This window comes from Hemibagrus wyckioides, linkage group LG05 (genome assembly GCF_019097595.1).
Source record: "Hemibagrus wyckioides isolate EC202008001 linkage group LG05, SWU_Hwy_1.0, whole genome shotgun sequence".
NCBI lineage: Eukaryota > Metazoa > Chordata > Actinopteri > Siluriformes > Bagridae > Hemibagrus > Hemibagrus wyckioides.
The window spans coordinates 21,974,259-21,998,183 of record NC_080714.1 but is presented as its reverse complement, the minus strand read 5'-3'; the positions used below and the strand labels follow the sequence as shown (position 1 = coordinate 21,998,183).

The 23,925-nt window shown below is 39.9% G+C and overlaps 1 protein-coding gene across 1 annotated transcript in view; it reads right to left on the bottom strand.

Annotated features, from left to right (window-relative positions):
* Positions 1-476: 476 nt before the first annotated feature.
* Positions 477-23,925, bottom strand: part of prkar2aa (protein kinase, cAMP-dependent, regulatory, type II, alpha A) — a 24,803-nt gene continuing 1,354 nt past the window's right edge. Inside the window, exons 1-10 of the mRNA XM_058388676.1 lie at positions 23,611-23,925; positions 8,052-8,087; positions 6,088-6,224; positions 5,877-5,983; positions 5,073-5,226; positions 3,489-3,590; positions 2,505-2,579; positions 2,021-2,086; positions 1,724-1,862; positions 477-1,528 (exon numbers count right to left, since the gene is read on the bottom strand). The exon at positions 23,611-23,925 is cut by the window's right edge and continues 1,354 nt beyond it. Of these exons, the coding sequence (XP_058244659.1) occupies positions 1,404-1,528; positions 1,724-1,862; positions 2,021-2,086; positions 2,505-2,579; positions 3,489-3,590; positions 5,073-5,226; positions 5,877-5,983; positions 6,088-6,224; positions 8,052-8,087; positions 23,611-23,863 (1,194 nt within the window). The 5' untranslated portion in view covers positions 23,864-23,925 and the 3' untranslated portion in view covers positions 477-1,403. The remainder of the gene's footprint in view (positions 1,529-1,723; positions 1,863-2,020; positions 2,087-2,504; positions 2,580-3,488; positions 3,591-5,072; positions 5,227-5,876; positions 5,984-6,087; positions 6,225-8,051; positions 8,088-23,610) is intronic.

Below are 23,925 nucleotides of genomic sequence, written 5' to 3'. Positions count from 1 at the left end.
CCGAGGCCATGATTTTCTCTTGGAGGAGTGTGGGATGTTCTCTTCTGGTGAGGGGAGAGACCTTTAGAGCCCCTGGTGATGTGTAAGGACCATGGGATCTTATCTTATCAGTCTGTTACAGTGAAGGAGCAGCAGCTCAGTTTTCAGCTTTTTACCCATCACCATGTTTTTAAACACTGAATATCTGCCTCCTTCTGCACAGATACACTGATTAGGTCTTATATTTACGATGCTGCACCATCCATCCATCCATTTTCTATACCTGCTTTATTCCTAATTAGGGTCACAGGAATCTGCTGAAGCCTATCCCAGCACACACTGGGCAAAAGGCAGGGGTACACCCTGGACAGGTCTCCAGTCCATCGCAGGGCACGATGCTGAACCATGGAATAAAAATCATTCCAGGAATTTCTGCTACACCTTGACTTTTTTAAACGTAGAAAAAGTATACAGATGAATTTAAGAATCGTAACACGTTAACAAAATGTTTTGCTTTATTTACTTTTCAGAACAACTCATCCAGAATGACCAAGAGAAGAAATAAGCACTAGATTCTGCCGCACATTCTCCAATAGAGCTGAAAATAAAACGAACAAAAAAAAAAATCCAACAATAGTAGTAGTAGTAGTAATAATGATAATAATAATAATAATAATAATAATACATTAATCAATACCATATATGGAGTTTGTGTGAGCAAGACGAGGACCTAACATTGGTCACCGTGGATACCACCAGCACTAACTCAACGCACCAATAGCAGGAAAGGAAACAAGTCTTATTTAAATAAGTGTTAATCAAAGCTTCGCACTGCCATAAAATGTTTCTAAAACTTCTCTCTTCAACCATATATATATTTTTTGCATTTTTTTTAGTTGTTTTTAGGCTTCCTTTCTTTTCCAAATATTACTTTATATCCTCTGAAGTTTTTTTTTTCTCCTTTCACGTGTATGTCCATGGGAAGGGATGGGTCCTTGGCTGGATTTATTTGTTGCATTGTGCAAATATGTTGAAGCACGATCGAGTGTGCAAGTATGTTCTGGTGTCTGCACGGCTGTCCTTGTTTCTTGAAGTCGGTTGAAGGTCACAGCTCGGGGACGCGTAATGCTTCCGTTTTACACCAGAGAGCTGATGTAGAGATCGCAGGTGTGTGTTAGTGCGAGTGTGTGAGAGAAGAGGGGAGCATGTTAACGATTGGTCGGGGAGGATTTGAGGAGAGGACAGAGAGAAAATCGTTTTGTTGTGTGTGCGTCTTCTGGGGTTGGAGTTGAACATAAAAAGGAGTGTGTGCCTAGAAATTGTGGGGTGTTCATATAAACTATATGTATTCGATTACTTAAGTGTTCGTGTGTGCATGTATGTGGAGTATGTATGTGAGGTGTGTAAGGCACGGCCAGTCTCTGTCAGTCTCTGAGATCCATGCTGGAGCCGAACAGAGCCACCAGCTGCTCTTCGTAATGAGCAATGTTCCTCTTCATGATCTCCATACACGGGCCCAGTAAGCGCTCGAACGCCTGCACATCAATCACTACAAAAAATACACGCATTAATGGCCAAGCATATTGTTTAAGAACTCTTAAGAAATCAGTTATTTGAAACTGTTTGGGTTAAAGGTACAGTCAGTAAATTCAGACAAATGAATATCATTAAATTAAAAACCCTGGGAATGTACACACACACACACACACACACAATGTCACACACACATGCACCTCACACTTACCCAAGCACTTAACATCCCCGATGGCGTAAGCTGAGGCTGCCCGTGGTTTGTTGGTTACAAGTGCAAGTTCTCCAAAGTACTGCCCTCTAGTGCAACGAGCAATTTCTACCTCAGCATTATCCTGTCTATCTGCTTTTGTCTGGGGAAAAAAAGAGAGACCCTTGTGTTAATTTCAACACAGTTCCTCTGTTCCCTCATTAAAAATAACACACTTGGAACTTGATACCTTTACGTTTCATAGCTACTTTAAACTAAAAAAAATCGTGCTTCCTTTAGTAAAGATGGAAACCATCTTACTTTGCTCTTCATCATGATCTTCACCTCCCCAGACTCAACGATGTAGAAACAGTCTGCTTTCTCACCCTTAAAAAAAAGAAAAGAAAAACAAAAGTCAGTAAAACATGGACCAGGTAAAGAGATCAGTGTTAAAAACAATAGCACGATTACTACAATGGCACCTACAGTGTACTAATGCAGGCATGATGCTTCTGTTCAAGCTTGTTTTCACACGTACAGGGGGTCCTCGACTTACGTGGGAATTCCGTTCCTATGGCGCGACGTAACGCGATTTTCGACGTAAGTCGGAACTCACATACTTCTGTCCTCCTCGTATAGCGCCGTGTGACGACGTATTCGTCCGCTCCGCTCGCCAACTAGTTCCCACGCGAAATTTGTTTTAACGTCGCAAACGCCGTAAGTCGGAGATGGCGACGTAACCACGAAACGCCATAAGTCGAGGACATCGTAAACCGAGGACTTGCTGTATACACTTATCACCTACCTGCATGATGATCCTCTCTCCATCCTGAAAAGTCTTCACCCCCAAAACGTCAACAATCTTCATTCTTTCAGACAGCTGAGAGAGAGAGAGAGAGAGAATCTGAGTCAGTAAGCATCATCAACAGGTTAACAAGTACAGTACGATTTTAATTTGAAGTCATTAAAATGTCTATTATTACAGGTTACAGGACGGTATTATTTTAGAGGCACAAATTCAAAAACTACAATAATCAGCTTTGCTCAAGTCCCAATTCCTCCATGCCAATTTAGGAAAAGGGAAAAAAAAACATGTTTTAACAGAACTATAAATAACATAAAATAACAGCAAACACAGGCTTTTCTTTCAGGCTGCACATATGGCAGCTCACAGTGAACATGCAAAAATGTAATCTAAATGTGAAAACAAACAGTCAATAAATAAATAAATAAATGAATAACGTGGCGCCGCTGAATCGGGAAAATTGTAATTGCAAACATAATGTTTATTTATTCGTGCCTGCAAATACATACATCAAAATCATCTGCATGTCTTTCATGCCATTTATGATTATTAAATATTTATTTGCCGAGCCGAAACGACACGTCAGCAACACCATATGGCCAAATTGATGTTTCGCTTTAATCCCCTCGAGACTGATTTAACCGTTTAACTAGTGGCTGGAAGTAATTAACTTCAGCCTTGGTCACTCAAGAGAATCACCAGTAGCACAGACTGACGCAAATATTCCCATATATGGCAATAAAGTAGACCAACTGCAAAATTAACTATAAAAAGAACAGTCTGTTACACATCAATTCTGCAGTAGAAACTTTCCACTCATTGTGTGGGGACTGGAGAACAGACCCAGAACACTACGCTCAATTCATTATTATGAGCTGGAGCTACAGGATCCTTGTTTAGATATTAGTATAATCGTTTAAGACACGGCAACAAATTTCACTGCATCTATTGAAGACTTTATTATTTATTCCTGCCACTTCTTACCTCCAGAGATTTGAGGAGTGGCACAGACTCAATGAAGCACTCGTACATCCTCCTCTTCTTCGCATTGTTCTTCACAATCAGCCTACGGAATGTTGCTCGGTCCTGACACGCGCACACACAAATAGATTATATTACATGTTTGCTTGTACTAATCAATTCAGATCTCTGTTTTGCAGCAGCAGAACTGATTCATCCAAAGATGCTGCACTGCTGATGTGAAGCAAAGTCAGTATTAAGTACTGCAGTATCTGCATGCCGTATCAAAGCATTACAGTAACAATTCTAGTTTGAATCCTGATGAAGCCACAGCCATCTATGGCCAGGAGCCAACTGGCCACACTCTCTGGGTGGGAAGAAAGGCCTATTCCCTTTTCCCAGTCAAAGACAGCAACCCTACCCAGTCACAGTGTCTGAGAGCTCATGTATATGAGAGAGAACACAGCAAGTTTTTGGTTTTGATTCCCATCTAACTGTTGAGATTTAACAGTTAGTTCTCCTTGCTTTGCTTATTTATTAATGAAGACTCATTGATTAATTTAACGAATGTTAACACAAACCAGACAGTGCTGAGCTAGAATTAACTACTTAAGGATTCGGATCAATGGCAGGCTTTTTGTTCGCACAGACAGTAACTTCTGCTTTCTGAACATGAGCATAAAAAATCATTTGGATTCAATGCAACAGATACATATTAGAATTCCTGGAAAGAGTTTAGGAAAGCATGGGTGGACAACTTGCTACTCCAGGACAAGCAGATTATGTATCTGACCCATGAGCAAGCTGTTGATATATCTTTTTTTTTCCTTCACTTCACAACAGCCTTAGAAGGAGAAATTGTTCTTATATATATATATATATATATATATATATATATATATATATATATATATATATATATATATATATATATATATATATATATTTATATATATGATGGAAAGCACCATTATGCTGTGGAGTGTGTGACTATTTATTGAATCCTGCCACCTGCTGCAACACACACACACAGGATGTGGTCTATCTGTTGGTAGGGACTACTTTCACTAGGCATATTAATTAGCTTTTATTAGCATTCTAGCATTAACAGATGCTGGACAATCTTTCCAGAATCAGGAAACGGTGTCTGGGCTGAGCAAAAGAAAAAATAGAACTTTAATGCTTTCAGTTACACACTTCATCAAACGAAAGCATCTTGCAAGACTCCAATAAATAAATTATATTCTTGCAGGTAAGGTAAACCTAGTCATTGTGCTTCACTGTGTAACCTTGAGGTTTTGTGTTGTCTGAAGTGTGTGTGTGTGTGTGTGTGTGTTCATCCTGTTATTACAGGCTAGACTCAAGCATCAATGAAGTTACGCTGTTGTATGTCAGGTTCAAATACCCACATGGTGGTGCTGTAGGTCAAAACTGTGACAAAGACATTATCTCCATCTCTCTCTCTCCCACACACACAAACACACACACAGCATGAACTGTGTATTGATGAATGCTCACTCACTTGTGCGGCCTCTTTTACATATTGAAGTATGTATTAAATAATGTGTGAGCACACACACAAACACAATCTCTCTCTCTTTCTCTCACCAGTCCCCAGAGGGCCCCCTCCTGCTTGGAGATGATGGTAGCAGCTCGAGGTGTGTTGTACATAAGCGCCAGCTCTCCAAAGCTGCCCTTGTTATTGTACTGACCAACGCAGCAGCCCACGCCATCCTTCTGCACCACAATATCATACACGCCCCTGCAACAAATACAAATCCCCGCTTAGTGCCGACACAACACGTTTATCCAAGGTTCAAGTCCATGATGTTCTGCTGTCCCCATCTGACAAGCACCATTTCAACAGGATCTATGGTTCAGGTCTAGAAATCTAAAGAGAGCTACAGGTTCCTGTATTGTTCGAGGGATGAATTAGGAATTAGGCTGAGTGGTGAAACAAAGCCCACTCCCACACAGCGTCAGCCTGCAACCATTACTAAACGTTAATGCATATTAATGAAATAAAGTGCAGTGACTATCCCACATACTTCTCAAATCATCCAGAGGAGAAAGGCAGGAGACAATACAGTGGATGAAAAGTTACAGAAAGGAAAGGAAGTTTATATCAGAGCTAAAAATTTGAATTTGATAAAAACTAATCAACTATAGTGAAGACCATTTTGAGCTCCTAGTGATAAAGGGTATTTATACACTGATGAACTATTTTAAGAAACATTTTTGGGGACAGTGCCTGTTCTTTTACATCCATTTCTACACTTAAATATATTATTATAGTTTTCAAAATGATGGTCACAAGAAAAATATTTTAGGGGACATAATACCATAGTCAATAGTCTGATTTTTTTTTACGTTTTTCTTACTGCTCTTAATACAGGTTTAAAACACACGTACCTTTCAATGACGTAGAAATTATCCCCGTCATCTCCCTGATCGATTACATGTTCTTGTGGCTGCACAAGCACTTCAAACATGGCATCCAGCACTTCTGAAAACTGCTCCTGTTAACACCATAGAGGAGGAGCGATGTACATATATATCAGAGACACAGCTTAGTGTGGGAGTACGTGCCAGAGTGTGTGTGTGTGTGTGTGTGTGTGTGTACCTGATCAAGAGCTTTAAACAGCAGTATGTCTTTGCAAGCCTCCTGTAACCTGCATCTTTGCTCATCTGTTTTTGGGTGAACGACTCTTGGCTCAGAGTCTTCCTCATCTTCATCGGGGTTAAATGCCTCTGCGCACACTGGGAGGAGAACATTCATGTTAAAACCTGAACTTATACAAAGTTGTTCTCATAAAGGCAGGAAAAGACATGGTAGAAATGCATCACAATTCTCCTGCCCTGGAACCACTGTTCTACCTCGGCAAACTATTAACGGGGGTGTAAGTAGCGCATCCCACTGGACTAATAGCTACAGGGTGAGAGTGGATTAGGTTTGCTCTTTCCTGTACTCATGGTTTCTGAGTCAGAATAATGTCATAAAAAATGTAGAAACAAATACAGTGTTTCCCACAAATTAAACTATACTTCCTATGGGGAGGATGGAGTTAACACTGCGGTTTCTAGACAAATTTCTTTACTTATTTCAATCAAAGGCGCATCTCAGATAAATAACCATTCCTTTGGATTACAAGCCCACCAATTTGACCTAAGCAGTGTTTAGTCTATCTGATTCAAGCCCTGGTGTGTTTTTCCAGCCTTGGTGTGGTTCTTTAGGCAGGTGAGAACACAGTAATCACACTCAGGTGTGGACTAAAACAACCAAAGTAGTTTCTGGCCAGTTCAGGGTGGACTATATTGCAGGTCGATTTGCAATGACAATGCGATTTAACGTTAAATCAACCTGACTGTGGGAAGTGAACCGAACATTTTGTCATTATGGGATGTGAGCTGCCTTTTTTTTTTTTTTTGTAGATGAGCCAAAGGGCAAGGCTACAGAAGTGAATGTGGTCTGGATACATGGACAGACAAAAAGAGGAAAAAAAATGTAGATATGATCATATGTTTTAAACTAATTATCTAATCACTTATTTAGCACCAACTCTATTTTGCTTACAGCTAAACACCAAAGTTTTTTGCACTGCAATTACACTAGGGCTATTAAAAAGACACAAAGTGAAATCATATAAGGATATAATCCTTAACATGAATACAAATGAGGTAGAATTCTAAATGCAAGAGTCTTGCAGTGAGATCAGGTCTCTTACATATGTAACCAATAGCAACAAAACAGCTATGGTCATTCGATTAGATTAATCCTTTAAGCAACAATCACCGCATCACGTCCACTCTCACAATTCCTTCCTGCTCATACGAGAGGTCCGGGCTACGAGAGGTTACTCATTAAACGTTGGGAGTTCTGGGAAGTTCAAGTAGTTGAAAGAGCTTTCTGAGTGTCATCAGATATCAATGCCACCTAGAAGTTTTGAAATACTTTTATATAGTAGTCACATTCTGGTGAAATTGTGCTGTGTATCTATGTTAAAGTGGATCATTCCACGGAGCAGTGCAACTGGGGAGCTAGACGCATTATTTTAAGTACGTCGGTCTATCTTAGTTTTATTACTGTATCATGTGCTTTGAATGTAAGGAGCTATAAAAGACCACAGCTCTGCAATATGTATTTACACATGCAGTTTATCAGCAGTTTTGTCCTTCAAACTAGCAACCAAACTCATATTACTGACTAAGCTTTGCTCATGTTACAACCAAGTTAATAAAATATTAGAAATTTATAATACAAATTAAAAATTGCTTTATTGGCCCATCCAAGTATAACACTGTGGGAAACACAAAGTGATGAAAAATGTAATTTACTGAAAACTTTCCTGATCTTGTCTGCAAACCTATGTAGTGTAAACAAGACGAACACTCAGGGAGTCTTGCTTAGGTAATTTTACAATAACAGAATATCCATCTGCTGAGCAAGACAACTGTAAGCATACTAAAAAGGGAGGGGCATAATTACCAAGATACACACACTCTTGGGAGGAAACGATAGAGCAAGACCATGTCACTCTCACACACTTTCTAAACTGCATGATTAGTGCAATGACGTCAAGAACTCACCCGACACTCTCCGGTTAAATCTGCTGGGGGGAGGCGCTGTGGAGAGAGAGAGAGAGAGACAGAGAGAGAGAGAGAGAGAGAGAGAGAGAGAGTTAATTAAATTTAACTGTCTCTTTGCATTGTTAACACACACGCTCAGTTGTGGTGAATGTAAACATCTTCCATTTATCTCTGTGGTTACCAGGTAGGCGTGCTGAACTGCCTGCATGGTTGGTTGAAACCCTGAATCCAGAAAGTGTAGCAGTGGGTGAGTGTGCAAGATGTGATACACACACAAACACACACAAACACACACACACACACAGGCATGCCAGCCTGTGCCAGCCTTGAGGTCTCTCCCTCGTTCAGTTTGTCCTTCCACTACACTGTATTTCTCACTGAGCTGTTATAATCTATTAACTCCACAGTGTGAAAGTGAGCCTTAGGAACACACACACAACCCTGAAAACACACACACACACAACCACAATTCTCCCATACTCAAGTGTACCATTATTTTCTCCATTTTGCTCAGAAATCCATATATATTTATGTATGCTTTCTACATGAGGTTTTCATTACAATGCACTCAGTTTTCTGAGAGAGAAATTGAGCAAGACTGCAAATTCATCTGTGTGTGTGTGCACAAGCTTAATTTCTATTTTGCTTTCATTCTTTTCTCCCAGGCCATAGGAATTTTTATGTGATGCAGGTGTGTAACCTTCGGGGTAGAGCTACACGGGAATGAAGAATGATAATTATGACGACTTGGTGGTATTCAAATCAACACAAATATAACAATGACACTGCACTTTTTTTAATCAAAAGAAAGAGGCTTTTATCGCACAATAAACATTAGAGGCAAATATATTGACAATTTAACAACAACCACTTGAGCTAAATTCACAGTTAGTACATAAGTGATCCATTTGTAACCCTGGCTTGGAAATCTAGCACATAAAACGATTGTTAACATTTCCAAAGGCTTTCAGAATATAGATTTACACTTTAGACTTGACAAAAAACCCAGAAACTTTTTAGTTGGGGTCCCTTTAAATTTACCTAAGAGATTCAGCCATATGTTTACATAGATGTCACAAGACGAGGTGCTTCAACCTCACGTGCCATGATGTTGCCATGACAACCAAACAGAAGAAAGACCTCTTCATCACCATAACAACACCCCTACTATCCATCAGCCAGGCCGTAACCGGACAAATGTGCAATTCAAAGATGGGATACCATATGCAAAATGCCAGCTATATGAACACACAATAGTCTGTTTAGTGCAAATAAGACTTTAACATATATTCTCACTTAATGAACTGGACAGAGATGCTCTATGGCCAAAAGTTTGTGGACACCTGATCATTACACCCATACGTGGTTCTTCCCCAAATGTTTGCCACAAAGATGCAAGCACACAACTGCAAAGGATGTTTTGACATACAGCAGAAATAAGATTTCACCTCGGTGGAACCAAGAGACTGTTCCAGATATCTACGAGGCTGTCACTGTGTACAAAGCGAGAACCATGAAAACATGCTTTACCTAAGTTGAATTGAAAGCATTTAACAGAACTGTGCCCTTAACCCCACTGAATACCTTTAGGATGAACTGGATGGCAGACTGCACCCCAGGACTCCTCGTCCGTCACTAGCACCTGACCACACTAATGCTCTTATCGCTGAATGGACACAAATCCCTACAGCCAAAATCTAGTGGACAGCCTTCCCAGAACAGTGAAGACTTTTATAACAGCAAATATGGAACTAAATATAGAATGGGGATGTTTAACAAAAAATCTAGAGGTGATAGTCAGGTGTCCACAAACTTTTGGCCATAGTGTGCCTAAACGTCAACAAGAACAACATTAATGTGTGACTGCTCAATCATATTTTATCGACTTGTGGCAGCAGATTTCCATGGAGTTAATGATTTTTGCTTTCCCTTACCCTTTAAAAATACAGCCCAGAATCCCCACTGCTTTTTGACAAATTCAAGGGAGGTCTGATGGCTTTTGTCCATCCAAATAAACATAGCTGTGATTTTACAAGCGTATTTTTAAACAGTTGCTGCATGCCCTATTTAGTAGTTCGTATGTATCCAAAGAAGGTTTCAATACCTCGGATAACTGCAAATTAACGACCGCTTTGGAAGAGACTCTCGAATAAAAACAACAACAAAATGATTTCATCTCCATGTAATCTATTATCTTCACTAAAAAACCCAACAGCCAGAACAAGACAGCCAATCATATGAAAGTGTGTGAACACACAAACTGGTCGAACTGATCATTATAATAAAAGTCACCCCCAGTAGAAAGCCTTGATTTATATTCCAGTATGCCAACATACTGCCACTGAAGCCTTCTATAAACACATCTATAACCCAGTAATGAGATCGTATCACTGTGTGATGCAGACTTCTGTGTCCGGAAGGAAAGGAAGCTGCTGGAAACATCCTGAACCAAGTCATGGCCACACAGATGCAGAAGCTTTATCAGTGAAGAGGCATGCAAACAAACAGACATGAAAAATTAACACTGTGCCAATCGAGCTCGGGTCTTACCATAGAACCTCTTAAAAAAAATAAAAGTGCCAGACGGGGTTCCTTAGAGGGATGCCATAATAGAAGCATATCTGGTTCCCTACAGAGCTTATTAACTATAGAAGTGATGGACAAATCCTAAATGTATTAGTTATGTGAAAGCTTTAATGTACTGCAAGGTTGATGTTGTTTGTTGCTCAGAAACCTATTTGACTAGACTGATAGTAGTAAACGGATGTAAGTAATAATATGCAAAACAATATGGCCTAGCTACTTCAGTGGATTAAGGGTTTGAGATCAGCATCCTCTTCCTGGAGCATGTTTAGTTCGCAAAAATAAGCAAGCAATTGGCCAGATTTATGACTATGACATGTTCTCTCATGCATGTAAAATATATTACTGAAGTCTGGCTCCATTTTCTCTTGACGTTTAACCATGGGGTGACTCTTACATTGCCAGTAGAATTTGAATGACTGCATGTAGTAAAGCAGGACAGTCTCCTGTTAAACTTTATTTTGCTTAGGTACGTCAGTGTTTCCACATACCCGTGTATTCCTGATTCTGAAAAGTTATCGGTCATCCATGCATTCTCGATTAAGCCACCTAGTAAAAGAAAATCTATCGTCAGCCAGATGACGCTGCCACAGCAGATGGTGGGATTGAGAAGCTTTCTCTATAGTTTTACAAACAAGACACTGTGAAGCGCATTAAATTTTAAACTTGCCTCCACATTGAAACTTATTATGATTTTCTTGCTCTGGTTGTTGTCCACTGTGTAAATAAACAAAAACCTGATAGCCTGGACATGAAATCTGCTTGTTTTGGTTGCCTGGCCTAACGATTTGTCCACCTCAGTTTAGTTGCTTCCACATCATTTTGGTGGAAAAATAGATTTAATCTTCGATCAATTAAAAATGTTCTTTAGGAAACAAATAGTTTTCTCTACAAGCTTTATGTTTAAGTGTAGACTTTTTAAGTGTAGATTGTGAAGGGACCACACGTCTGCACGTGTTTAATGGTTAGATAGGAACGAAGCAAACAATGATAGCGCGGAATAGAAAACTGATATTCATCGTCTTTTGCATGCATGTGACGTGTCACAATCTGCACAACTGAATGCCACATCAAGAGCACTAAGTGCACTGGAGTGTACAAGTGCAGGCTGAGAAAGAACCTGTTTATGCGTGCATGAGCCCATCACCCTGATGGAGAACAGGTCTTAAACTCGCTCCTCCCTCACCCACAATGCAATACTCAGTGTCACAGCGAGTGTAGCTTTGTCTGTGTGTGTGTGTGTGTGTGTGTGTTTGCACTAGAGACAGTGAGAGGGGAAAAAAAAAAAAGAGAGAAAGAAACAAACAAGTGTACGTCATGTGAGACAGCAATCAAACCACAACCGGGAGACTAGAGATTAGTTTTTGGTATCACACACAGAGACCAGAATTCAAACTGAGTCTCTTCTCACACACACAAACACTGCTGAGAAGAGTGTAAGACTGCAGCATGATTAATTACATGCCACATTTCAAACTGCTGCAGCTGAGCAATAATGAAGTGCACACACCTTTACAGCCTCTTTCTTGGATAATATTTTATGCTGCTGTGTTCTCCTGTCAAACTCTGAGTGTGTACGTTCATGTCATTTTCAAAGTGCCTGCTTCGATTACAACACAATTTAATTTTCTAACAGGCAAAATGCAAAACCTCTGCTCCATGCTTTTCTTAGTTCTATATTCCAAACGATTAACAAAAATATCAAAAGGTGTTGGACTTTCCTGGAAACGGGAAACATTTCGCTTACAAAAGGTTCTACTTTTCCACTGGATTTTGCTTTTCTCACACTCCTCCTTTTTCCTGCAATCAATCCTGAGGTCCCCATGTCCTCTTTCTCTCCCTCATGGACTTCCCCGGCCATTCTGTCACACAGTACAGCCCTCCATCATTCCCTCCCCCCTTTTCTCTTTCTTTACTGCGTCCTAGATCCATAAAAGGCAGTGTCGTCGTGTAGTGTGCCAGTGGATTTAACTCTTTACTGACCAACAGACAAGTTCAACTTGACCCAAGGGTGGGTGATCGCAAAAAGGATGTTGATGTAAAATAAAAACAAGGCCATATAAGAGCAACAACGTGAAGGGGGAGAGTCTTAAATATTTCACTGAGTACAGTGGTACGATTTGAGACAGAATACGGATCGCCAGACCGAAGAAGAGCATCAAACATAAACAGCTCTTAATGCACGTGTTCAAGGCAAGGTCGGCTCCTCTAAATGATATCTTGTGTGTGATTAAACAAGGCCGCTGTTTGTCCGCTTTATCTGCTCTGTGATTGGACAAGGTTAGAGCACATCTCTGGGTCTACATGGAACATTTCCTGCTTGAGCGCCTCAAGGACAATCAGATTTAGTCTTTTTTTTTTTTCTCGTAAATTTAACACAATTTATCTGACTGATGCTGTGTGAGAACATCACTGACAACCTCATGTAGTAAAAGTGAAAAAGTAAATGCCCTCCCAAAGGACAGAGCTGAACCTTTGACCGAGTCCAGGTGGCTTCCCTCATGCTGCTGTAGGTTTAGACAGCCGCTCTGTCCATCCTTTCTTCAATCCCAATGAGCCCCTTCCACTAATCAGATTGTCCAAGACGTCAGAAACAAACCAACAGGGCCTGTGTGTGTGTGTGTGGGTAAGGGGTTAAGGGATTTAGCAAAAAAAAAAAAAGAAGCAGAATCCAGCTAATTGTGTTAAAACCTTAAAAAACTGAGTGAAATTACTGAATTGTAAAATCAAATTTTCCAACATGCAAATTTTAGGTCCAAGCTTTGTATTTTATTTAAAAACTACCCAGCAGACATGCAGGTTCAGCCAACCGTGGAAGGTTTCTTTCTTCAAGTAGGTTAATTAATCAACATGAATGGATGATGGACGATCTTTTCAGAATCAGGAACGGGCTTGTATTTGGAAACGCTGACCAAGCGTTCCAAAATCTCTCCTAGCAGAACATCGTAATTAAACACGTTTTGAGAGAAATTAAAGGACGCTTGCCAGGCGGCTTTTACGTGCGAAGTGCTACACGATCATAACCGCGATCAATTCCCTCGATCAAACCTGCTTTATATCACAGCGCCGTTCACTTCTTGAATCAAATGTACTTTCTAACAGGAGCAGTTGTAGCTGTATCGTACCACAGGTTTACATTAATGCACTTGTTCTAGGACGTTATAGTTTCTATAGCAACTACTAATTCACAGGAACTTGTACGACAAATGCTCGCATAATCTGTCTGAAAATATATACAAATAAAAAGTGTTTTTATTTAACAAAGAAAATTGTTAATATTTAAGAAATCTTCAGTGTCAGAGCTTTGAAGCCATCTACAAGTTTTTAGTCAGTATTTAGTTCTTGGCAACAGATAAAGCTGCATATTTGACTTATTAACTTGGGAAATCAATCAATGTCTATAAATACTATAAATGTCAGTACAAACAGGAACTAACAGGTCTTGTAGATGTTATAACCAGAAATAGTTCAAGCGTGACGTTTTACTCATTAATAAACTAAATAATTGTTAATTTTAACACATTGCTGTGGTAAAAGTTGTGGAAATAACACACAGGATGTACTGTTATAGGAAAATAATGGTTCTCTGCTTTGTGTCAGCATAAGCCATTGTGTCATTCTTGACGTAATACACTTAACTAGCAAACCAACTCACTGTACATAATACAATACATTATTTGCCACTTTATAGCCTTTGGGTATATATAGATTTTGGGTAAACAGGCAGCACACTAGAGTTTCAGACCCGTCTAGCCGTTTTGTTCACCACAAATAAAATGAAGATAAATCATTTTGACATTTCTTTTTATTAATGTTTTCACCCAAGTAAATACGTTCTATTACGATTTGCGGTACACCATTTTCTAGTTAATTTGCAGCAGAATTCATTACAAACCCTATCTTTTCATTTGCAGTCGTTTTTCACGTTGTTTATAGGCATCATTTTATCGGCAGCCGTCTCTTTAAAGACCTGGCTTAGTCCATTCAGACGGGGACCGAAGGGTCAGGCCGGAGGTTAAAACACTGTCAGCTGTGCCAGAACAGTACACTTTTGTTACTTTGGGAGTAGCATGAAATCAAATCAGTGGATTCAACACACAAAAAGCCCAAATATCCCTTTTAGATGGAATGAAAAACAGCATTAACACACCATCACTGGCCAAAAGCTTCCGTCTGAAAGGGTTATTTGAGCATCTAATGTGGCTTTGTAAAGAATACATTTGCCTAGTATGAAAAATAAATAAATAAATCGATATATTTTTGGTTATACACCTTTTTAAATCGACCATGGACTATTTATAGCTTTTGAACACTGAATAGTTTTAATCTATTTTACTATATGCTTGGCTGGTTGCCTGTGCCTGCTTAATGTCAAACCCTGCGTGGATGAATATAGCGTTTGAACAATGGAGCATGAACGCAGCAGTCTTTCCCTATCCTGTAAGCACTGACCTTACCACTGAGCTTTGTAGAAACACAACCCTGAACTCAAGTTTGTTTTATTGTGCTATATGACCCCATGAATTTTCGCAAGCACTCGTTCATTATAAACCGGCTTGAAACGTTTCCTTATTCTCCGATTACATGATATAAAGCTTCGTCGTAAAGGGAGATCTTCACTCGGCCGTGGTAAAAAAACAACCCGCGCTCTTAGTCTTAATCACTGCCTCATTGTTACAATCTCTTTCAGCATGATGCTATTTTGCAGATGGAACTCATGATCTCTCTTCAACCAGGGCAGCCAGAATACGGGCTCGGAACTGAGACGCGAGTGTGTGAAAGACAAATAATCACGGAGGAGTTTGTCCCCTCTTCCTCATTCTACTGTTGCTACAGACAGAAAATAAGGAAGTACCAAAGTTCAGATTATTATCCTGGCCTGACAAAAGAATGATGCGAGTGCGCGCACACACACACACACAGGTAAGCAAAATACCAATCTCCTTTTACGTCATTAAATAGACTTTTTAATTGGACAAAATTCCATCTCAGACATTTGAGAAGCAATAAAATCTAAATAGCAAAACATTTACCGCAGACTTAAAATAAAAAGGGATTTCAGACACAATCTTGATTACTTTTTCTCAATGACATTCAAATAAACAATGGCATCGATTCTGCATTTGCACTGAGGCAACCAGGACAACTTCCCTTTATTCACTGTGACAATGCCAACGATACATGACCTCATGTGAATCTACAGAAGAAAAAGCAGAAACAACACTGTAAAGCTGTGTGTGAGTTTTATAAATAACACGAACCCCTGCTTGTAGCGAGAAGGAATGCATTTATTTTGAACAAATGTTCAAATGTTTAATATCATTTTCTGATTTTAAATTCAGTCACTAAACCGAAACCTATACTCGCCGTCCACTTTATTAGCTTTAGGAGGACACACTGTGCTCTTAGGACCCTGATATGATAAAGATTTTCTACTACTTGGCAGGATATTGTGTAATCTGCAAGGACCATGTGCGGTTAAAAGTAAGGCAAGCATTTAATAACTATACGTATTGTTCCTCACAAAAAGTGGCTTTCTTACACTTCAGTGAGAATCATGAAGCCTTGATTCGTGGAAATACGTTTCCGCAAACCAGTAGCCAACAGGGAAGTTTCATGCAACGGTAAATAATCTGTTCAACTTCAAAACAGATTATTTTCTTCTACTACGTCTACAGTCTCGCCATCCACTCCTGGTTCGAGACAGACGAGAGTCTCAGACACGTGTGTCAACATGACAACGTACAGCAGAGGCAGCGTTAACACACTGCAGGACAGAGACGGCAGAAAACAATGACAGATTCAATTATTCAGCTGGCAGCAGCTTTGCGGTTAATCAAACTAATTGACAAAATGAAACAATGCTTGTGTATGGGATTACAGAAGTATTTTCCCTTTCACGCTGCTATTTCCTTTCCTGTACAATAAAAAATATCCTGACCACACACCAGCAAATCTTGAAGAATCCCAACAAGTTTTTCTACCAGGTTTCTGATTCCCTGAACATTATCGTCATACGATACTGTATACGTCATTATCAGACGAACGCGACTGTAAAGCAAAACAGGCGCTCGGAAGTTGAAATGTCCACAAACTTCTGGACATCTTGTAAATTTATAAGGAAGAGACGGTGTGTGTGTTTGAATGCTACAGTAACAAGCTGGTTAAAAAGTGTTGAGTGCTGAAGATCTTGCTTTCACCCATAGTCTGTTATTTAGGCTCAGATTGAGAAAATCATTGTTGAAATATCTCCCATAAGGAAATGTATGACCAAAACTATAACAGCAGCAGCAAAAAGAAAAATAGATGTAACACAGTATCAGCACCTCGGCTCGGTAATGGCAGGACGACTTCTTAGAAATGGTAAATGCAGCAATTTTCTTCATTCTTAATTTTCAGTACGACCCCATTACGTCTGATTATCTGTCCATTATTATTTCAAGTAAACAGGGTTATTTTTCCGGTTTACATCTGTAGTAATCACCCGCTGGCTACAGATGGAGTGGATTAAGATTAGGCTGGAAAGTGTTTTTCCTTTAAACCAGGGCTTCACAAGTGAGATCTATGAAGCATAACCAGAGAGTTCCTGATGTTTTTATTTTTTTTATAATTCTTCATTATATTCTCATGGGCTTCTTCAATAACTCAAAAACAAGTCGAATAAAATAACACTTAGGCCTGTTCTGTCAGTCTATATAATGCTCTAATAAATAGACAGAATAATGCTGGTTTAATAATGAGTGTAATAGCTGAAAAGGTGCATCATGTATAAATGAAAACATAAAAAATGTAAAGTTTATTTATTTATTTTACAGTTGAAGGGCTCACTGACTACAAAACGTTTGAGAGCCCCTGCTTTAAACCCTGAACTTCGATGTGAAATCAGGAAAGGACTACGGAACAGTTTAGCCGATTCCAGTGAAATGGCCAAAACTCTCTCACAGCTGAAAAAGTACATGTTGTGACAGCTGAAGCTCACCCTAATGAAATCCACATTGCCTGACCTGGTATATAACAGAAGGAACCGAAGAGTAAACCAAAGAGCTTCTTGCTTAAAATGTTGAGAAAAGAAGTCTCCTTGTGGGATAGAGGGGGGAAAGAAAAAAGACACTCTTCATTTTTGTGTTGCTATAAAAACAACAGATATCAAAAAACATGACAGGATCATCATTTTCAAATATTTATATATTTATATATGTATATAACAAAGATCTCTCTTGTTTAAACTGCCGGGTTAAAGAGAATCTGGACAAGTTATCGTTGTAAAATAAAGAGCAGTATGGTTCTCTAAAAACAGGAACTACATCAGACTGCGTCACACACATTACCGACAGACACACAAACTCACTGTACTGCGTGTATGCACGAATGAAAGAGACACACGTAATGCACCGGCATGCACATACACCTTCTGCAGTTCGTCTCTGGATCTGCCAAGTGTTTTTACATGAAACCTACCCGGAGGGGCTTTTCTTATTTGGATAGTTTTGTTGTCTGAGGCCAGTTTAAACTGGTTTTGGGTGCTGTTTTTCCAAGCTCACACTGTATGAAATGACTTCTGTACAATCTTGGCTGAACTCGACAGACTGTGCAGTAATGTGTCCTCTATGTTCGATTACATGAAGCTCCCCTAACAACAGACTTGCACTTGAAGGAAATTTCTACACTGTTTACATCATTCATCAGCGTGATCTGGGATCGAGCACACAGGCGAGTTTCCATGAAGAAAGAATATTAACGTCTGTCCATTAGCATTAATGTGTTGCCATTGCCTCTACCTTATTTATAGCTGTTCCATGAGTTTCTCATCTTCCTGTGTGTCCTCCTACTGCTCTAATTTCGCTGTACTCAGTATAGTGACAATAAAAGAATCTTGAATCTAAGGGACTTTTATTTGGTCGTTGTAGCAGTGGCTGTAGGCGAGCATGTCACATAGGTCCTAAACCCACTATCAAATAATTTGAGGTTTCTGAAGTGATCTTTATTAAAGGCCTGTAAAGTCCACCAAGATGCGTGTCATTTTAGGTTTTACAAACACGCGCGCGCACACACACACACTTGAATTCTAGTTCCCACAAAGACAAATAGACTCTAGATCACCACAAAGCACAGTTCAGCTATTTTAATGAACAACAGAAACTTGTACACTGATGGTTTGTGTTTAAAAATCTACCTTATAGCTCTCTAAAGCTCTCTGTTGGCAAAGCTGTGTTTAAAAATGCTCTGCATATTTGTTGAACTCTTACGGCTTCAGCCAACGAGATCAAGAGTCCTTGTATGCATCACTTAAAAAATAAAAAAAAGTCTAGAATGACTGCAGTTACACATGAGATACTTCTTGAGTTTGCACATTACTGAGAACTAAATGGAAACAAACCTAGAAATCTAACAGACTTGCTTTGCTGTTATTACAGAGGATTTAAGAAGTCTCTAATTAAGAAGATTTGATTTGAGAGCTGCCTCCTGAGCACCTCTGACACACTACCTCAAGTGATCCACATCACATTTTTTATTATAACGCATGGCAACATGCCAAACGGACTGCACGTCAGCCATGGCTGTAACCGTTTCCACCACTCCCAGATGAAGGTTTCAGCCGCTATGCTGCAGGTGACCTATGATCACTCCATCCTCCGCTCAAAGTTCACCACTGGCTTATCTCACCTACCCTACCTGGGCACAAGAGAAATCCATAATACTGTATCAGGTGTTCATTTCATGCTGTCTTTAAAGTGAGCAGCAGCGTAGTGAAAAGCACCATAACCTACTCAATAACATTAGATAATGCTTCACCTGATTGTAATACGATTAAGAGATTTAGCCACGCATGACAACAATCCGCTTGCTGTTCCGTCACTCTTATTATCTTAACACTCACGCTAATTGCCAAAAAGTGACAGCAAAATAATAGAATTAGTAACAAAAAATCAATGCGTCCAAAACATGGTATGTATCAGAACATTCTCTTTATGCAAAACATGTTCAGATAAATCGTTCAATTTACTCTGCTTTTCACACGTTCAACGAGGCTACGCATTATTTACAGCGTATGTATGTATTCATTATTATGTATAAATACAGCGTGAATACATTAAGTGCTGGAAGGTTGCCGGTTCCATTAATTAACATTTGGTGATTTTATTATGGTGAAACGTGTGTGAGGCGACGACGTTGGTGTGTTCTGTGTGCTTTAAGGATGTATCCCTTGGTGACAGGTTGCTCTGTCTCTATGACAACTCAAACATGGCGGCTAGTTATAATAGAACAACGAGAACCTATATTGGAGAATTAATGGCTAATCTGACACCAAACCTGGTGAAGAAAATCGGTCAAAATGGCAATTCTTCTACTCGTGCATCATTTCTATTGCAATTTCATGTCGCCCAAACAGCAGAGCTTTACTCACCTTAACTTGACTACAATGGCATGTCATACGTTTTAAACATTTATAGCCTCATGCTTTGGGACACTCCTTTCATAACGATAAAATGCCACCAATAAAACACCCCCCCCCATCCGTCTATTATTAGCCTTTAGATTAGGTTGAAGTTGCTGTGAATTAGCTGTTGCTATAGAAACAACAGCGTATAAGAAGCAGTATATGAATATAAGCTTCCCTTTGAATACAGCCAGTGCTGCTGTCAGGGTTATATGGTTCGAAATTATACAAAAGGTGAGCATCAGAGTTTATGTAATTAGGTTTATGGAAATTCATCACCAGCTCATATTAAAACAACTGATCAATAAACGTGATTATCGCTACTCTCTTTTGACTTCAATCCAAACTGTCCTGCTTACAAATGAAACAAAACCTGACTCAGTTTAAAGACGTTTCCGAGTGCACATAAAGGGAACGCATGCATGAAAGTATTGGACACAATCTAGACTTCCAGATGTTTCCACTCTGGGATACCTCATTAGTAAATGTTTCAGTTAAATGGTGTCGGAAATGGAGCAAACAGGACTGTTTGTGGAAAAGTCCTTTCTGACTGCTAAGACCGGACACCAGTCATGTTCATGCCACAGTTCTTGCAACAAGTGGATTATGTCACCTATCTGTCTTTTATTCAAGAAACAAAAGAAAAACTCTTAAAAGAACCACTGAGGGAGGGAAAAAAACCCCAAAACTTTTATTGTTCATTTCAATTTGATTTTTTTGCTTTGTGTGTACACCGAAGGCACATCTTTAAATTCTTACTTTATCTGCCATTCAAACGGCTTCATAATAAGCTTTTAGACTAAAAAGAAATCCACTAATTCATTCATTTTAAACACAATAGCTGATTTTCTCTTTTAAAAATACCTGGATGCAAGAAAGGTTAAGCGTTTTTAGTAGCAAGAGATGATGATGCTCTCAGTGGTGCAAACTGATAAAATTCTGGAAAGCAGTCCTGAGTCTTCACAGGAAATTATAGCTACAATCCGCCATCCAGAGCAGGTGGGTGCTGTTCTGTGATGAGAAGAGCTTTTAATTGACGTGAACACCATCCGCACCCAAATGTGCTAACCCCACTCACAAGAGCATGCCATGTAGTTGAGTAGTAACAGTATTTCATTCTAACTGGGAACATACCTGCTTCATCATGTGTAGTCTTGACTGTGTAAGTATGCTATGCGCTGCATTGCTGGAGAAGACACAATGTTTATGTTGTTATGTGTATTTATACACGTACACATACACACATAAGATTCAAATACACCAACAAGACAGCTAACTGGCCAAAGGCTCTTTCAATCATTCATCTTCAGTAACGCAGCATCACAGCTGGCCAAAACGTCTATGGCTGAGAATGACAAACATAAGGATTTGCATGTGTGGTCGGACAGTGACGTGGAACCGCTGTTAAAAGGTCACACTTTGGTTGTATTTGAAAGCTCTTTTCACAGTGCAGGTTGTAGCAGTGGCATGGTGGATTCTGGAGCTGCATCATACAACTCAACATGGGGGAGTGATGATGAGACAAAAGTGAAATTAGACTGCAAACACATTATCGAAGAAATTACAGACCGCAAGACCACAAGGTAGCAACTGGAAATAACCTGAACAACTTGGCAGTTATTAAACTTACAGAACAGCAATGCTCTTGCTTTGAATCATCCACATGATGAAAACAGTGAAAAGAGAACGAAGAAATTTCTCAACCTTGCACTCTGGCTTTGAAAAGCTTCACATTCAGTGACCACTGTTTTCCTGAGGCCGTGAGGCCGAAACGCAGAGGAACAAATGTTTTCAAAAATATCCTTATACAGGAGAGGGAAAGGTGGTCACTTTCTCCAACTCAAAATACTTGTTGGTAGGCGTTGTGTTCACTTTTCCCCTCATAAGGTTCACAGTCACCTTTTTTCTTTTGCTAATTTTCAAGCAAACACTGCCCACACTGTCACCTCTAGCCCTATCTTCTGCAAGTGGACCTCTCTGTGGTGTCTACGAATGTAATGTTTGCATTAATGTCATGAGTTACATATTAACTGGCGAGTTGGATCTTGAAACATGAATTTCAATTTTCATAAGCAGGGCGTCGGAAGGAACTTCGCTGTTCGGCTCGTGAGAAAGTCTCACCCTGCAGCACACTGCACCGGCAGTGACGCAACAGCCCAGCCAGAAGGCATTTGGTTTCAACTTGAGCTGGCAAAAGAATTTGAGCGGAGTTTAACTGTATGCAAATGAGAAGGGAAATGATGTGGTTGCAACCAATGCGAGGGAGAGACAGTAGTAAAGTTCAACGCTTAAAACGATTATGCGTGTTTTCTAGTTGCAGATATTTGTTCTTACAGCTGCTGATACTCATCTGCTACGGCCTTGATGTGTTTGATTTACCCAGAATAGAACGGCGCTGGTGTTATCACTGTTCTATTTGGGTACATCAAACACTTTAAGCTTGTCAAATATTCTCTACATTATCCAGGGACATAACTATTTTACCAGAACCTTCGGTGATGGATAAAGTAAGTGGCACTAGCTGGAGACACGTCCACAAGATTTTCTCTGAGGACTGGGATTACGACTGTCGTTCTGAAGTATGAGGAATTTATTCTAGGTTGAAGATGTACATGAAGACACTGAATAGTTCCCTTTCCTGAGCATCACTGTCATAAGCACATCAAAAACATAACTGTGTATTCTGCAAATGAGATCAACGCTCAGGTAACTTCTTGTGAAGACCAGCTGTGATCAGGTCGAACCCAGGTGTCTAATAACAAATCTGAATGGACGAATATGCTAATTAACAAGCCCTTCCTGGGCAAGTCTCTCTACCGTAATACATCACCGGATTAAACGATGCTAATGTGAGCAATTATCACCCAGTGAAACTGAAGCAGCATGATGAGCCAACAGAAACATGAAAGAGACTACGGGGCACTCTGATGTAGACCGAGTGCTCGTTTCACCATTGTGAAAAATATGTTTGCTTTCTCAATGACCAGATCCCATCCATTCACAGACCCGCATGTACAAAAAGCCACTCTGCTGTCAAATATCCAATCCAGACACCAAATAAATGTGGTCACAACAGAGACGCACATGTATTACAGAATCAAATAATTGATTTTGTCTTTCATTCAGATTCAGTATACAAGGTTATGAACAGCTCGAGCACTGAGAGACCCCCACCACCACCACCGATCACTCCTCTGAATGACAGAATGCCATGGCAACTGTGCATATCAGCTTTGCCCGGTGATAATAGCTGTGCGATCAGACAAGAAAACCCAACACATTTTGTCTATATGAATAAGTGTCAAGTGCAAAACCGCTCAAACTGACAGTTGGAGCATGATTAAGAAACAGGTAGTATAGACTGAACATTTCTCTGGTTGGTTAACTGTTCCAGCCTTTGAAAGGTTCTAAATATTCAATTTGCCTTTTCTGAAAGGAAAACCCTCCACGACGGACCACTAAGGGTCCTTCCAGGGCAAACAAAGCCTTTGTTTCTACATGTAACCTTTCCTTGGGCACTTTGTTTTTAGTACTTACGCTCAAAGTCAGAGTCATCTTCGTCATCGTCATCTTCACCATTAGACTCCGTCTGCATGGGCTCGCCATCAAACATCACTCCCTTGCCACCGGATTTGGCAGTGGCCCCGGATCCATCTTGACTCCTTGTGTCTCTGAGCCGGGTGAAATACTGCACAGCGAACTCAACCAGATCCGGAGGCCTCTGGCGCAGCACCTCAACCGTGTAACCCTGCAGAAGCTCGGTCAGACCTGCCGGGATCTCAATACTCATGGCTGGATGGTGTTGCTGATATCCTTGATACTTGACTAAATATTTATTTCTGTAAATTTCTG